This window comes from Furipterus horrens, unplaced genomic scaffold (genome assembly GCF_987537825.1).
Source record: "Furipterus horrens unplaced genomic scaffold, mFurHor1.1.pri manual_scaffold_12, whole genome shotgun sequence".
In the NCBI taxonomy this organism is placed as follows: Eukaryota; Metazoa; Chordata; class Mammalia; order Chiroptera; family Furipteridae; genus Furipterus; species Furipterus horrens.
The window spans coordinates 7182576-7199064 of record NW_028327182.1 but is presented as its reverse complement, the minus strand read 5'-3'; the positions used below and the strand labels follow the sequence as shown (position 1 = coordinate 7199064).

At 47.0% G+C, this 16489-nt stretch overlaps 1 protein-coding gene across 2 annotated transcripts in view; it reads right to left on the bottom strand.

The window, feature by feature from the left end:
• The window catches only part of ABCC4 (ATP binding cassette subfamily C member 4 (PEL blood group)), a 196610-nt gene that overhangs the window by 114256 nt on the left and 65865 nt on the right, over positions 1–16489 (bottom strand). For both annotated transcript variants that reach the window (XM_090257992.1, XM_090257993.1), the window contains exons 12-19: positions 16253–16347; positions 15926–16012; positions 9943–10039; positions 6387–6596; positions 4900–5040; positions 4458–4495; positions 3691–3785; positions 2172–2318 (exon numbers count right to left, since the gene is read on the bottom strand). In XM_090257992.1, coding sequence (XP_090114118.1) covers positions 2172–2318; positions 3691–3785; positions 4458–4495; positions 4900–5040; positions 6387–6596; positions 9943–10039; positions 15926–16012; positions 16253–16347 — 910 coding nt within the window. The remainder of the gene's footprint in view (positions 1–2171; positions 2319–3690; positions 3786–4457; positions 4496–4899; positions 5041–6386; positions 6597–9942; positions 10040–15925; positions 16013–16252; positions 16348–16489) is intronic.

The following is a 16489-nucleotide window of genomic DNA, read 5'->3' as shown; positions in this document are numbered from 1 at the left end:
CCCGACAGCGTGCTCTGGATCACACAGTGTCTCGGAGCGAAAGACACGCTTCCTGATCTCCTCGCTGCCCAGAGAGCGCACTCTGCCCCCGGGGGGAGGACCAGGATGCTGGGCACTCGTGTGCCTTTAATCGAACTTAAAAACCGAGCATGCCTACCTCTCGATTCCAGAAGGGAATTCTTTTTTTAATATTATATAACCATTAAAGTACATAGAACCAACAATGGCAACAATGAGGCATAATTCATAGTTTTGGCTTATTCTTCCCATTGTGAACAAAGATTTCATCCAAATGGAAATTTAAAATCAACCATACAAAAATAGTTCTTTAATTAAAAGCACCTTTAAATCTGCCACCAAAGAGTAAATAATTCATGGCCCTAACACATTTTGGGCAAACGGGTATATATCTTTGGAGTATTTGCTTGGGCTTCTATTTTCTTAAAGGAACCAAGTCCTGCCAAAAGATACAGGAGGGGGAGGTAAGATAAGAGCTCTTGTGCTCCTTTGAGATTAGCAACCTCGCCGATTCAGACTTGGTCCCAAATCTCTGCATGATACATAACAGCACGTGGAGAAGCCTGCAAGTCTTGAACGGGAAGCGTCCGGTTAACTGCGGTCATGAGCATTCAGAGGCTGTGATAACAGAAATTCAGTCCCGCTTAACGCTCCAAACATTGCGACGGTCGTTTTCAAATGAGCTGGCCAAGTGGAGCGACTTCTACAGCCGTCAAGGCACGTAAGTTCTCCCGTCACTTTCTAACCACAGATGTGTGTGGGCCTCTGCCATTCCCAATCCCTGGTGCTTGGCACAGCTTCTGGACTAAGCAACGTGCTGACTAAATCTATACAAGATGCTTCCCGGAAGAGTCTTCTTTCGTCCTCACGACGGTCTCGTGAGACAGGAAGGGAAGCAGCCATGGTCTTCCCCTCACAGGGGAGAGCCTCTGAGATGCGTCACTACTAGGGTGCATTAGGCCGCAGCCTAAATAAGGGTTGCTGCTAGCACTGTGAATGTATTAGCCTGTGGAATTCCCACAATAGCTTAGAGAGGTAGGTGTGAACAGCACCCTCATGTTACAGATGAGGAAACCCAGGCACAGAGAAATTTCGTAACTAGCGCCTAAGTATTAATATAACTATAACCAGCTACTACAGAGTAATGATAAGCAGGACAGAAGCCAGGCAGGTGGCTCTAGAGTTCATACTTTCAACCACGGCAACATCCTGCTTGGAGACTGGCCCGCCCAGTGGTGTCACGGGGCTCTGGGTCACATGGAAAGTTAATGGCCAGGCCAAGACTACTCCTGTGCTCCCTCAAACCTGCCTCCTGGCCTCCACAGGTTCTGTCAATTATTAGCTGCAAAAACAAAGCCACCCTGAGCCTCCCCACCAGTCTAACCAACTGAATGGAGTGGGGACATAAGCCGACGGTCTCACTCTTCATAGGGACCCAGCTCAGGAGGCTACCTTCAGAAACCAGACAAGGCAAAGGCCTCCGGGTGGGGACATCAACCACTTGGACACCCAGTACACCCGCGTCAAGAAACTTACTACTGACAACCTACCTGGCAGGTATGACCAAGCCGCTAATAGGTAACCAGAAGTCTACTTTAAAACAAATAGCGTTTATTGACGAGGATGTTTGCATTTTACCCACCTTGCATTTTAATTCCTTTTTCATGAACATTTTAGGTTAACCTCAGAGAGCATGTGCAAGAGCTCTGGTTTAGAAATGGGTGGACAATGAAGGAACCACTCAGCCTGTCTCATGTGGAGAGATTCCTTGGAAGAAAGTCTGCCCTAAGGGATGGCCCAGCTCAACACTGTGTAACACAGCCAGTGTTTAAGCAGCTAGTCAACTACATTTAAATATGTTGGCATTGGATGTAGGGTGTTTTGTACACCACCATGGATTCCTAAATCATTCTGCCAAGTAAACATTCATTTAATTTCCACACACACAACTTGGAACGAAAGCTTGTGCACGCCTCTCTGCAGATTTCCTCTGGTGGGAAAGCTTCTGTTGGGGAAGCTTGTTATAGAAAATGAATCGACACCCACAGTGACCGATCCTAAGCACTGCCTCCGTTTTCAAACGCGGAAAGGCAATCCGACACTGAATGTGTTAATAAGGCACGATTTACCGAGATAGTTGGTATAGGACTTACCTATTGGATTTCTATCAAAGAACAATACCGGGGCCTTTAAAATGGACTCAAACATCTTGTTGTGTAAAGTCTGGGATGAATTAACAAGGACGTGGAACACCAACAGAGATCTCGCAATGCCGAAAATGACGGTCGCGATAGTTAAACCTGGAATAAAGAAATATGAAGCTATATTAAGCTGCAAGTAGAAAATCTCTTGCATAATTGAATTGGAAGAAAATACAAATTGTATTTTAATACAATTAACCAAAATGAGAAACTAGTCTCTCCCTGTTTTATATAAGCAAAGCATTTTTAAATGGACATAATAATGTAAATTACATATTTCATTAATGACATAAATGAATACCTACAGTGCATGTAAAAATTAAAACAGCTCTTCTAATACATCTTGAACTCATTAATGCTAAATAGTGTGGGATAACTTCTGTAATAAGTAATCCATTAAGTACTTTTTCCCCCTTTGGAAGACACATCATTCTTTTTTAAACTCTGGAAGCTGGTCAAGTTCCTAAATTCCATCACCAGGCATTTTCCTGAGCCTGCCATCCCACACGAACACAACAGAGCGTTTTCCTTCTTCCTTCTTCCTTCTTCCTTCTTTCCTTCAATGGTTGCCCACTGTCTACCAGCTCGGAAGGTAAACAGCTAATGAATTTAGATTTCTTAGCAGGTGATTGATGAAACACATACCAAGTTTCGCTGAGTGGGTTCTTACAAACATAACCCACTCTATCTTCGAGGAAAGCCTGCATGAGGGTTTCTGGCAGGGATTATTTAACATTTCAGATGAGGATGGCCTTTGAGAGAGTAGGTACCGCTACATATAGTCTAAGTGCTCTTGTGAAAACAGGGCGCTGTGTTAATATCAGCCTGGCAAGCCACATGTTAAATTACTCGCACAGTCGGGAAGGCGATAACATTGTGATCTCCAGGTAAGAAAGAGGAGGCAGCCTAATTCCCAGACACGGGCTTCCTCCCTGCTTAGCTTCCCTCTTAAGTAATTAGTGAAGCCCTAGCGATGAGCAGGATGGGGAAGGGAGCTTTGCATACCTGCGAGGGAATAATGCTTTTCTTTGGGGGGCCTTGCTGCCAAAGGATTTCATCCAAGTTCAACAAAAGCCAGGGTTTATTCAAACAGAATTGGAACAATCCGAACCAGAGGGTGGGGATCCGTTTCTAATCCCCTTGCCCATCCACATAATAATATAAGATTTAGCGAAAGCAACCTATTAGAATAGACAATACCCGCATATTTCCAGTGGCTGATTTTCTGAATGCTCAATCCTGGTTTAACTTCCAAAATCCAGTCCAGAGCAAATTAAGAGTCTTCATTGAACCTCTTTCTTCTACTTGATTTTAAAAATAATTATTCTAATTAATTCACAGAGTAAATGCGACTCAGACTCTTAATCTGTTAAGACATTACTGAATTACTCCTGGAAGCCCAGTTACTCACACAGGCTTCATTGTAAGCACCTCAGAGTCTCGTATAATAGCCCCAATGATTACACGTTACCTGAATAAATTCCTAAGTACCAGTTAAGATCGAGCTTCTCCGTTGCATTTCCTCTTCCATTTTCAGTGACATTCAGGGCACGCTGTTCATTTGCCCTATGTAACGGGGGAGGAAAAATGTTAAGCTATAGATGAAATTTAGATTAAAAAACAACAACAACAAAAAAAAAAAAAACCTTATCCTTGACTTGGGAGTCATGTTTGTTTTATGCTGGAAGGTGACTCCCAGCTCACAGGGTCCTGTGTACGTACATCTGCCTTATAAGAATTCAATCTGAGCCCTGACTGGTGTGGCTCAGTGGGATGGGCATCATCCCGCAAACTGAAAGGTCACCGGTTCAATTCCCGGTCAGGGCACACGCCTGGGTTGCGGGCCAGGTCCCCAGTTGGGGGTGTGCAAGAGGCAACTGATTGATATTCCTCTGGCACAGCAACATCTGTCTGTCTGTCTGTCTCTCTCTCTCTCTCTCTCCACCCCCCACCCTAAAAATAAATAAATAAAATCTTTAAAATGACAAAATGTCCACTTGAACCATGCTTCTGAGTTCTCAACATTGTCTGTGAAGACGCTGCTGAGGATCAGACAAGGGCAGAGACGCTGGGAGAGCCACATGCCCCCAGCAGGAACGGTGATTTTCCCTCAGGGAAGCTAAGTGAGGATTCGAAGAGGAGGCTGAGCAAACCCCACCACCGCTCCCCGACTCGATGGGAAAGTGGGGCCCCGTGGGGCTCTGATGGCACCTTGCGGCCAGGCCAGAAGTAACTCACCAGTATGAAAGCCACCAGTCCTGCAGAACGTAGGCCACCTGGAGGAGGGAGACACACACACACACACACACACACATCAGTCGGCTGCAAAGCGTCCCCTCACTAACACGGATCATCCACAGGGCCCAGAAAACAGAGACGGTCCCGCCCGCTTAGGTCAAAGGGGTGCCAGCCAGGACCAGCATCTCGGATAACCACAGGCCAAGTCAGTGCGCATTACATATTTAAATCTTCAAAAGACATCCTTTGTTTTTCCCCCTAGAGGTGAATGAACATGCCACACCAGGAAGCATCACTTATTTGGATCCCCACAAATAGTACGATTCAATGCAAACCCAAGGGGACTGCAAAATGCACCAATCGTGTATAAATAAATACAGCAGAAATATAAATACTACTGTAAATATCGAACCGAGGGCCCGAAACAAATGTCCCTATTTACCTGAGTCACGATGTTTATTAGAATAAGGACAATGATGATAAACCAGTTAGCTCCGGCTGCGAAGTAGTTCTTGTAGGCCTTGAGACCAATTTTTCCTTCGGAACGGCTCTCCTCGGTTAGTGTCACCTGTACATTCTCAACCTGGGGAGGAAAAAAGGCAGTGAGAGACAAAACTTTAAGTAACCCCAAAACTTCAATAAGTTCAACAATGCCCTTTGTTGCAAATACGTGGGAGAAAAACGCACATCTCACACGCTGGTGGGGGTGCAAAATGGTACATCTCCTACAGAGAAGGGTGTGAAAATATCGAGCTATACCGTCCACGCATTTACCCATGGACCCAGCCGTCCCACTCCCAGGACTCTTGAGAAATCAGAAAATATCATTTGCACGAGGATATCCCTGTTGCGCAGCTTTGCTTCAGGTAGAACATCATGGTTCCCAGCACGCGCCCGGCACACCCGATTCAAGTATAAATGTAGACGCATGTTCCAAAATAATACACCAAATGACATGGTGCCAACGGAGCTCTCTAGACCATTTGCGTCACTCAATAATGGAAACATAAAACACAGTAGGAGCTCAAACTACTAGCCTAATACCGGAAACTGAGCTGCAATAGCCACATGGAGGAATTAGTTTGAAAAGCAAGGAGAGCATATGCTTCAAATCAATTTGGTTCCTGAATTTTAAGTTATTCCTGAGCTTCCAATGTGGGAGACTAATCTGAATACTTGAATCATCCAGGCTGCTGAACTTGGATAGCAGGTTCAGCTATCGAGGAATACCAGTGTGTATGTTTAAGGGAACTCTAGTGCATTTCTGCACTTCTGTCTGGGGACTGAGAATGCATTACATGACAGATTCACGTGAGCCAAAGATGACCTTGGTTGTGCCGGCCACGAGGGATTCAGAGATGGGTAAGATGTCCCCAGTCTGGAAGGGTAAGAAAGGAAGATGGAAACTAACCCTACTGTGTGCCAGGTCCTTTGCACGTGGTAATTCTAGTCTATCACAAACCATCTGACAATGAGGCAAAATACTACCATCAGTCACCGACGGTGCCAGAAGATTCCAACATATAAGAAAAGTAGCCAACTTAATGTGGCAGGGTGCAGTCTGGGGGTGTCTTCAAATTAAGCCTCTGTGAGTGCAAAGGGAAGCCCGGGGCCACCAGAGCAAGTAGGATTTACCTGTGATAAATCCCAGAGTTCTAATATCACTCAGGGTGAGCCACATAAACCTAGGAATTCACAGCAGTGCACTCACTATTGATGTCCATAAGATTGTCCATCCCATACCCAAAGGAGAAACCCCACCCAGCTTGCTCCCTTCCTTCTGTTTCAATTCTACCGATTCCATGGGTTAAGGCCTTGGAACGCTAGGACCCACTTTGGAACAAATGAAGATAAGCACAGCAGAATGAAGACCCACGAGGCCGCCAAGAGCAGACAGAACCAGGGCAGGTTGCCAGATGAGGAACTCACAGCCTGGCTCTCCGGAGCACCATCTTTCAACGAGGGTCTAGAAGACTGCTGAGACCAAACCGAAGACTCTGAGAAGGTCCGATGCCTCAGCGCGGGGCTTCCTGAAATGGAAGCTTGTTCGGCCTCCTCATTTTCCTTCTTTAAGAGAGAGCCAAAATCTACCCCGGATTTCAGAAACTCGGTGTAAGTCCCCTTTTGCACCGTTTTACCCTAAAATAAATAAAAAAAAAGAATTGGAGAGAAATACACTTCCATCTGATAATACTAACCAAGAAGAATTAACTGGTCTTAAGTTATAATTTTCATAAGAAAATTATCCTTAGCTCTGGAATTCTGGTTGACAAATCTAGGTCATTTCAACTCAACACAGACTGAGCATTCTGTTCGCTTCTAAACCCTGTGTCACGTGCTGGGTGATACAAAGAAACAGGTAATCATGTGTTACAAATGGAGGTCATGACGTTAACGACCATGGTCATTTAAAGAAGCCAAAAGTACAAATGTTGGTAGGAGTATCAGAAGTCTTTTTAGACAACATGGAAATTGAGATGCATCTCCTATAACAAGCAGAATTTAAAGTTAAAAGAACAGAGTTAATTGGGGAGGACATTCCAGGGAAAAAAACAAGCAAACGAGACTACATCAGTGGGCACACGCACTTCCGCACAGGTAAAAGTCACTCATCAAATCTCTGGCCACTGTCATAGTATCAGGTGCCCTACCAGGACCAGACCTGTGGGAACTAGCCCTGGACATGGAACCCGTGAGCTGCCATCTCCCTGGTCTTTCCACTGAAACCACCCCTGAAACTCAGGAAGTTCCCAACTACAAGTTCAATATTGCACATGTTGAGGTAATCAGCGGAGGAAGCTGTTAGACAGGGGGTCGTTCTAATGCCTTAGTAGCCTAAGCAAGGAAACCGACCCCAACCCGGAGTCAATGACTCAAATCCGAGAACATAAAACTTAGGAACAGTCACGAGCAGCCTCCCAGGCTTTCCAAACCAGGCAGCTGTTGCAGGTACAGCCAATCAAATAATAGTTTTTGAATACGTGGGACACCTCCTTCCACAGTTTTCCAACCTTACAACGTTATATAAAATAATATGCAGATGTTTTCACTCTTTTCTCACCCAGTGGAGCAAGACTCAGCTGACTTACTCAGAGGTAAATCAAATATTAGGCAAAATCTCGGGACGCAAAACAAAGCGAAGGACAGCCCTGGTGAAGGCAGGTCAGGAGAAAAGGGGCCCCCACCCTTAGGAGGCCCACAGAGAGAAATCCAATGGAGCTTCTGGGGACCATCTGATACCGCAGATTTAGGAAATTATTCCCAATATACTGTGTCTTATACCACTTGAGAAGCCAAATTCATACGTCTTATTTAATGAAACTACTGCTTTCTCCTTAGCATCTGTGAGATGCGCGAGGCAACAGCTAGGGGTATGGAGACGGCAATTTACTCAGCAGCCAGGACCTGGCAAGTCCAAGAGGGGACAAGGGGGTAGCCAACCCCTCTCTGGTGTGAGAAGAGGACCCAATGAACAGTAAGGATGAATTCAACTCATTCAGGGTTGCTCACCAGGGGACAAACGTCTTGACAGTATTAATGTTGGAGGTGATGTCCTCAATAGAGGCAATAAGGGAATCCCCCAAACCTCCAGAGACTAGCTCAACAGGTTACTCTACTGCCCTGATGCTGTACTCACAATATGGCGACATTAGTGTCACCCCTGTGCATGTGAACTGAATTGTTCTCAAGTTTGAGGGATCTGAGCTCCTTATCCCTGGCGGAGTGTTGAAGAGTCAACACGCGGAACTGCCCTTTTGTAAGCTTTCTCAGGGCAGAAACTCCAAGAGCCTATAGGAACACACAAGAGTTTTAATGATGCAGGTGCTGAGGCTCAAAGGCCAGCAAGCCAAGGAGGGACGCACTGACCGCTAAGTGTGTACAAGTCTCACTAACCTCCACCCCACCAACCATGGCAGCTGCTGTGGGTTGAATCGTGGCCCCCAAAAGACATGTTCAAGTCCTAAACATGACCCCTGTGAACGTAAGCTCATTTGGAAATAGGGCCTTTGTAGACACAATTGAGCAGGGTGGGCCCTAAATCCAATATGACTGATGTCCTCATAAAAAGGAGAGAAAGGAAACTTGGACAGACAGAGGGACAACGCCATGAGACAACAGAGGCAGAGAATGAAGCGCTGCCTCCGCAAGCCACCAGAACACCAGAGGCTGGACGAGGCGGGGAGGGTCGTTCCCATGAGCCTTCAGTGGCAGTGCAGCCCTGCCAGCACCTTGACTTTGAACTGTAGCCTCCAGAATGGTGACATTAAATTTCTGTTTTAAGCCACCCAGTCTGTGGCACCTCTAGAAACTGATGAAAAGCTAGACTAAGCCCATCCATCCAGCTTCTGACTTTCACTAAGACTTCTGGTTGTTTCTGCTGGTGCCCCTCCAGTGAATATCCAAGGGATCTTTTAAGGTCACACATCAGACCACACAGTCCTCTGCTCTGGACCGTCGATGGCTCCCAACGCACTTGTGGGCCTGCTGCCTGCTGCTCCCGGTCCATCTCCCCGCTCACTGCCACAGCCACACCGACCTTCCTGCTGTTCCTTCCAGGGCAGTTCCTTCCTCAGGACCCTGCCACTGGAGCCCCTGCCTCAGCTGCCCCTCCCCCGGGTGCTGGGTACCACCTCGTGGGGAGGCCGTCGGTATCAGCCCCCACTCCTATCGCTTTCATCCCCTCTATCCCCACAGGATGGAAGCCCCATGATGACAGGGACCTGCCTGTCTCACAGCTGCACAGGGTCTCATATGTATCAGGCACACAAAATGCCCTGTGCAGTGCAACCAGCTACACTGGGAAGGTGGGTATCTCTGACCAGGGGTGCTCGTTCAGGCAACCACGCTCTGCTATCAATGGAAGACACTCTTTAGGGAAACTGTGTATACAGCGAACCCTCTCTTATCACGGGTATTACGTTCTAGACCCCCCCCCCCAACCCCGCGATAGGTAAAAATCCGCAAAGTAGGACCGTTACATTTATTTTAGTATTTACTGTTCAGTAACACAAAATCCCGCGATATAGCGAAAAATCCGCAATAACTAATCAAATATAATATTTTTTAAAATCCCGCGATACAGTGAGGCCGCGATAAGTGAACCGCGATAGAGAGGGGCTCCTGTAACAATCAAATGGATACAAGCACGTCTCCATGTCTCTAATTTCCACAGAGCATACTTTGACTTAAATCACGCAGGAGGAAAATAAAAAGTTCTGACTCAGAAAGCATCATTATCCTTAACAATTTCACAGCAACAGTTATAATTTAATAACTGAGGTGGCACTTTTATAGATTGTACCTTAGGGTATGTGGCTTAGGGTGTAATTAATGGTGACAGGCCTACGTGACTTTGGAGTCGTCCTCAAAGGCACGGGTGGCAGCTCTGAGGCGGAAGGACACAAAGACGGTGACCTGCTGGGAGGCCTTGCCCTCAACACACCTGAGAGCGAGCAAGCTCCACCGTCTTCTAGAAATTACTTACATCTTTCAATATCAGAATCTGACTTGCAGCTTTTAGGTACTGCAGCTGATGGGTCACTAAGATGGTGATCTTCTCGTGCAAGGTTTGGCAAATGCACCTGTAAAATGTAAGAGGTACAGTATGCAAAAAAAAAAAAAAAAAAAACACATTAATGAGGTGCTCCAAAGTGGAAAACGCACATTTTGAAAACATAAGGCAACAGAGACAACACAGTAGTCAAAGATCTGCAGTTTAAATACTAATGTTAATACAAATTAAATACAAATAGAAATCAACGAAGCCAACTGGCTCCTGAAATTCTATCAGCAGCAAAGTAGGGTCTAGCTCCAGAGAGAAATTCTAAAAAGCGGTCCAATGTAGGGGGTAGCTCCTGCTCTGTGTTGTTCTTTCCCCACTAAAACTCAGCTTAACGAGTATTTACATATTTTGTGTTGAAAAGCAATTGAGCAATACCAGGATTCCACAACTGGATGGAATTGAAATGCTAATTACTAGTTCGCTGGGTAGGAAGAGAAGAAAGAGGGAGCAATGTCATATAAAAACATGTCCATTTTTCCTAGACAGTTTCCTAGGTGATTATTTGCGATTTATGGTATACATGGTAAGCAGAAGAAAAAAAGTCTTCGATTCTCCGGAACCTTTGCCAGAGTGCATTTTTTAGATACTTCTCCTAAATAATAATAGACAGAAAATAAATGTTAGTGCTGCTTCCCTCAGTCCCTACACTATTCCCAGCCCCATCTGGGGAGCGCATCTTCGTGTGTTAGGACGAAAAACCTGCCAGATATGAAAATGAAAGAACAGAACCCAAGTGGCCCATAGCACAGTGGAAGTCACCCAGTGGTTCGAAGGACATGCCGATTTTCTTAGTGAAGACCCACCTCCGTATTCAACCTTGGTGTTGTGTGTTTTGTTTTGTCTTACAGTAAGCCCTCAAAGTGCTCCAACATTTAAGTGCAGACCTGTAGGGATTCAGCCCCAGCTGCACCCTACAATGGTCTGCAACCCCCCCAGGTAAGGGAGTAGCTGGTCGCAGTCACTGGGGCAGGCTCTGGGTACACCCTCTAGTTGCACAAGTCACACACCAAGCAAATCTCAGGAACGTGGCCACAACTCAGCCTGCTGAGGTGCGTCAGATCGCGAGTCCCGCAGTTCAAATCCTGCCCTGTTCTACCTCTTATTAAACCTCTCGGAATCTCAATGTATTGGTCTCAAAATAAGGCCATCAACTCACAGACACGCTCTGAGCATAAGAACAATAACCACTTAGTAAATGCGAGCTCCATTCTCCACTCCTTCTGTAACCCGCAAGAGCCACCTGCCTTGGAGTCAGGACAGGAAAGTCTTAAGGGGGCACTGCTGACGCAGGGCCTATGACATAAACATACTATCACTTCATTGTTTGAGTCCAGAAGGGTTCCCTTCTGACAAGTCTTTGTCTGGCCCCAGTCTGGTCAAGCTTACTACTAAGGCTTGCAATGGAATCAGTTCACCTGAATTCAAAATGAACTTCCCTGAAGGCAGGTGTTAATCAGATCAGATAGGTGGCTATGTCTGAGATGGGTCAATTCAAAAGTTTTAAAATGTGTTCTTCCTAACATTCCATCATGGACTAAGTAACAGAATTACCATGATATTGTAAGTTGATGGCTTTAAATGTTTCCTAAATTATGCCTTTTATGAAAAAGAGTAAGAATTTCTGACCTGGCTCATGTGGCTCGGTGGACTGGGCATTGACCACAAACCAAAAGGTCACCCTTTTGATTCCCGGTCAGGGCACAACACGCCTGGGTTGCGGGCCAGGTCCCTGGTTGGGGGCATGCGAGAGGCAACCGATCGATGTTTCTCTCTCACGTTGATATTTCTCTCCCACTCTTTCTCCCTCCCTTCCCCTCTCTCTAAAATTAAATAAATAAAATCCTTATAAAATAGAGTAAAATAAGAGAGACAGAGTCACAACTTTCATTCATTCAATCAACAAACATTCGTTGAGATGCCGGCACTGTTCTAAGTGCTGAACATGTATCCACTGGTCAAGAAAACAAGCAACACGCTGAGTCCCACAGAGGAAGAGAGGAAATGAACACAGAAAACGCACTGCAGGGTCATGATATGGGCTACAGAGACAAAGCAAGGTGAGGACTGCTGTTTCAGCGGGAAGTGGCGGGTGAGCCATGAGAACATCTGGGGAAACGTTGTGGAAGAAGGCACAGCAGACGCAGTGGTTCTGGGACAGAAACGTGCACGCAAAGGTGCTGTCATGCATTCACACTTCAGTGGGGAATGGGGACAGGTCATGGTCAAGGACAACCCACTGCGGGATGTAGGAAGACAGGAAGCTCACCATTCCCCCTGGAGGGACAGGAGGGACAGGAAGGAAGGCGGAGGTGGTGTCGTTCATCTTTCTTCTTTGCCCTGGCACACTGTCCCCCGGCTCTTGGACAGAAGGAACAATTTCTGTACCCACAGCCAGATATATGAGAAAGGGCTCACCTCATTCACAAAACCCCACAAAAGGCAACGTGGCTGGAGTATGTACTGAGGTTGTGCAGGGAAATGCTGGAAAGTGGGGTGGGGACAGAATGCAAAGAACCTTGTCTGCGGCTTCAAAACTATGAGCTGCATCCTGAACAGGAAGGGGGGTCAGGGAAGGCCTGGATGGAGCAGGAGGGGGGACTGAGCAGGCAGCAGTGTGGGAGATCTGACTAGACAGACCCGAAGAACTCATCACGCAGGGGTGGGGGTATGGTGACGTGGGCTTTCTAAAATGCCACCAGGATCTGTGGCCAGAAACAAATTAGATTGACATCATGAACTTAAGGGTCCCTAACCTTCTGTGTGTGATAGAATCCACTTAATGTTTATGACACCTAGTTTGCAGAACTCACCAACCTTAATAACCTGGGGTATATATTCATGACTGAAGTCAACTGGTAATGGCAAGACAAAGTGTAATTCTTTCACTTTTAATACAAAACACTTCACATTGCTGGGCTTCCACACAACCGCCATCTTTGGTCGCATATTGTTCGATCCAATTTTCTGACTCATTGAGAACATTCTCCAGTTGCTACCGAGTGATTTTCTAAATTGCATTCGTGCGCCCTGCCCCAAGTGTCCCTAAAGAACGTGGTTCTGATTAGCAAACAACAATTTTAACAAGCTTGCTTCTATCAAGTGTGTATCCAACCTCATGAAACCCAGAAGGTACAAGAGGACTTGATAAACACCTGTGATTAAAGACCTCGGGGGAGCTTTTGTGATGAGCACACGGACACTTAGCAATTCAAACCCCTCCTGTTTTCTCCTAGTGACAGGACGCCATGGCCAGCAGAGATGGTTCCCGACGTGAGGGAAGACGTGCGCAGACACACAAGTCAGGGCGACAGACGTGCGGAAGTTCAAGGTGCCATCCTGGGAACCGGGAGGCTGAGCTACTGCTGCGGGTGGGGGGTGGGGAATGCGCCCTGTCACTACACTCAGTACAAGCCACGAGGCACTTCTCAGCCTAAGGGAAAACCTATCGAGTCACCATCAGGATGGCACGGGGGAGAGAGGCCAGAGCAGAGGCCATGCCAAATGTCCGCTGGCCCTGCTCTCTGCACTCTGAAAAACTCAATGTGCGATGCACATTTTTGCATTGTGATAAAAGTTACGTAAAATAACATTTTAACCATCACCACCACCCGTCTCCAGAACGTTCCATCCCTCCAGTAAATAAGCACATTTTACATCCACACTCTGGTGGAGAAATGTGAGGGGACCTGCCCAGTGGCCCATGATTAGTGGATAACCTCAAATCCCAGCTCCGAGGCCTGGCTGGCATGGCTCGATTGGTTGGGTGTCATCCCGCAGAGCAAGAGGTCCTGGGTTCGATTCCCGGTCGGGGCACAAGTCTGGACGGTGGGCCCGGTCCCCGGTTGGGGGCCGGCAAGAGACAATTCAATGTTTCTCTCTCCCATTGATGCTTCTCTCCCTCTTTCTCCCTCCCTTCCCCTCTCTCTAAAAGTAAACGAATAAAAAAATTATTTTTTCAATCTCAGCTCCTAGTGTGCTGGCTCTGCTCAAATCTCTTTACTTCACTACTTAGGGGCTGTTGTAAATAAACTGTCACCCCGCCCCCCACCTCACCCCCAACTCACCCCCAAATTCTCATGTCCATGCCTTTAACCCTCTCTACCTGAGAATTTGGTAATGGAACCTTTGAAGTGGGGATTAGTTTAAAATGAGGCCGTGAGAGTCAGGCCTAATCCAATCTGACTGGTGGCCTTAGAAGAGCAGATCGGGACATAAGAAGAGAGACACCAGGGAGGCAGGCGAACAGGGCAGTGGTCACATGGGGACAGAGCAGGACGATGGCCCGTCACAGCTAAGGAGAGAGGCCTCAGGAGAAACCAAACCTGCAGATACCTTAGTCTTGAACTTCCAATACGTTTCTGGTGTTTAATTCCCCCAGTTTGTGATCCTTTGTTACGGCACCTGCTAGGGACCGAATGTTTGTGCGAAATCTGGTCCCTGCTGGGCTGGTATGTGGAGGGGGGCCTTTGGCAGGTGATTAGGCCATGGGGGTGGGGGGAGCCCTCATGAATGGCATGTGTGCCCTTATGGAGGAGTCACAGAGAGGTGCCTCTCCCTTTGTACCACGTGAGCACACAGCGAGAAGATGAACCAGGTAGCAGCTCATCAGACATCAAATCTGCCTTGAGCTTCGACTTCCCAGCCCCCAGAACTGAGAGAAATAAGTGTCTGTCATTTAGAAGCCACCCAGCCTGTGGTGTTGTCTCCACGCCCTCCCCAGCCTGCGGGACCACAGGGCACTTGCCGCCAAGCCCAGTCCGCAGTGCACTCTCTGATCTAAGCTGAAGGCCAGGAGCTGCCCGCTTCCACTCCCCTTTAGCATTTGGTAGCCTTTCTCAAAGCCCTTTAAGCCTCGAGGTGGACCTTCCCCCATGCATTTGCCTTGACAAACTCCAAGCAGACACAAATTCCCGAGAGGCCAAAACGAGATCTATGCTTCCTGACCTCCCCTCTTCTGCCCAGTATAGACGGGTACCCTCTCTGGCTTACTGTCCTCCTTTGGTAAACTAAGATGTTTTGTGCAATCACATTTGTAAGAGCTTCTATCTCGGGGCACACAATAGGGCTTCGACACGTGCAAATGGAAGGGTTCGCTGGCTTTATCAGGGTAAACAGCAATAAGGTAACTGTAGGGCAGATGTGGACGCCGTTTTAGCAAGAGCAAGTTCATGATGCCTTCAAAAAGGCCAGCCTAGACTGTATAGGAAACGTCCATCAGTGCACAGTAGGTTATCGTACACACAGGACATTCAGATTGTTCTAGGTCAGTGGCTCAGGGGCTAAGCAAAAGCCAAAGAGAACAAATTCCAGACACACAAAGTGAGAGGCAGGAGTTAAAACAGATTCTAGAGTCCTAGTTTCAAATTCAAGCTAACCCTACATTTGTGGGTATTAAATGATTGAAGCTATACTCTGCTATGAAACAAATCATTCCTAAATGTCCAACCTATGGAATAAACCAACAAGGCCTTTCCATGGGAGACCAATGTTGCTACTGAAAACATGGCTTCTACCGTGCCAGAAACAACGATGGAGAAAAAGAAGTGGCGCCCAAGGACCAGGCTACTGAGTCCCATGAGGCAAGATTCATCAACAGTGTCTTGCCTATCGTGTGTGTGTGTGTGTGTGTGTGTGTGTGTCGGACAACTTGCAAAATTTGCCATTTATTTCTAAACTCCCTAAAGCATGTATTCCATTCACCTCCACACACAGTAAGCACCTTCTTATCTTTGCACATCCTGACCTCATAGTTGGGCAAAATTTCTCTAAAATGGATCTTCTGTGGAGGGAAAGAAGAGGAAAGAGGGACATCAAAGCAGAACAAGTTCAGTCTTCTGAGGCGCAAAGGCTTCCTTGCACAGGGTTCTCGGAAAGCAGAAACGACATGAAACACGAGCAGACTCACAGCTGGAACAAGTGCCGGCCGACTTCCGCGTCTACCGCGCTGAGCGGGTCGTCCAGAAGGTAGATGTCTGCATCCTGATACACCGCTCTAGAAAACGGAGAGAGATTTCAGGCAGAAGAGCACTTCCCCGTGTCCCTGGAGCTCATCTCTGAATTGTGACACTGCTCACCAATTCAGATGATGTTTGTTCCCAGAGCCAACGAAATGATTAACCCAAGACCAGCGCTTCACACAGAGGCCACACACAGTGAGCGGGGTGTGCGCGTTCACCGTCCCCAGACGCAGTAGAAGACGCGTGTGCAGAATGACAACCAAAGTGGGATTTACCTGGCAAGGTTAACCCGGGCTTTCTGCCCTCCGCTCAGCGTGGTTCCCCGATCTCCTATCACAGTTAGATCTCCGTCCTCCAAGAGCTGTAAATCCTATAGAGAAATAAGAAGAAGAAAAAGCCTTAAAACGTGTTCTCCCACTGTCGTCCTAAACTTTTAGCATTAATCCTTTATGCACAAATCTTACCAACAGCAATGGATATATTTCTCAGTGACTAAATTGTAACCTTGAACC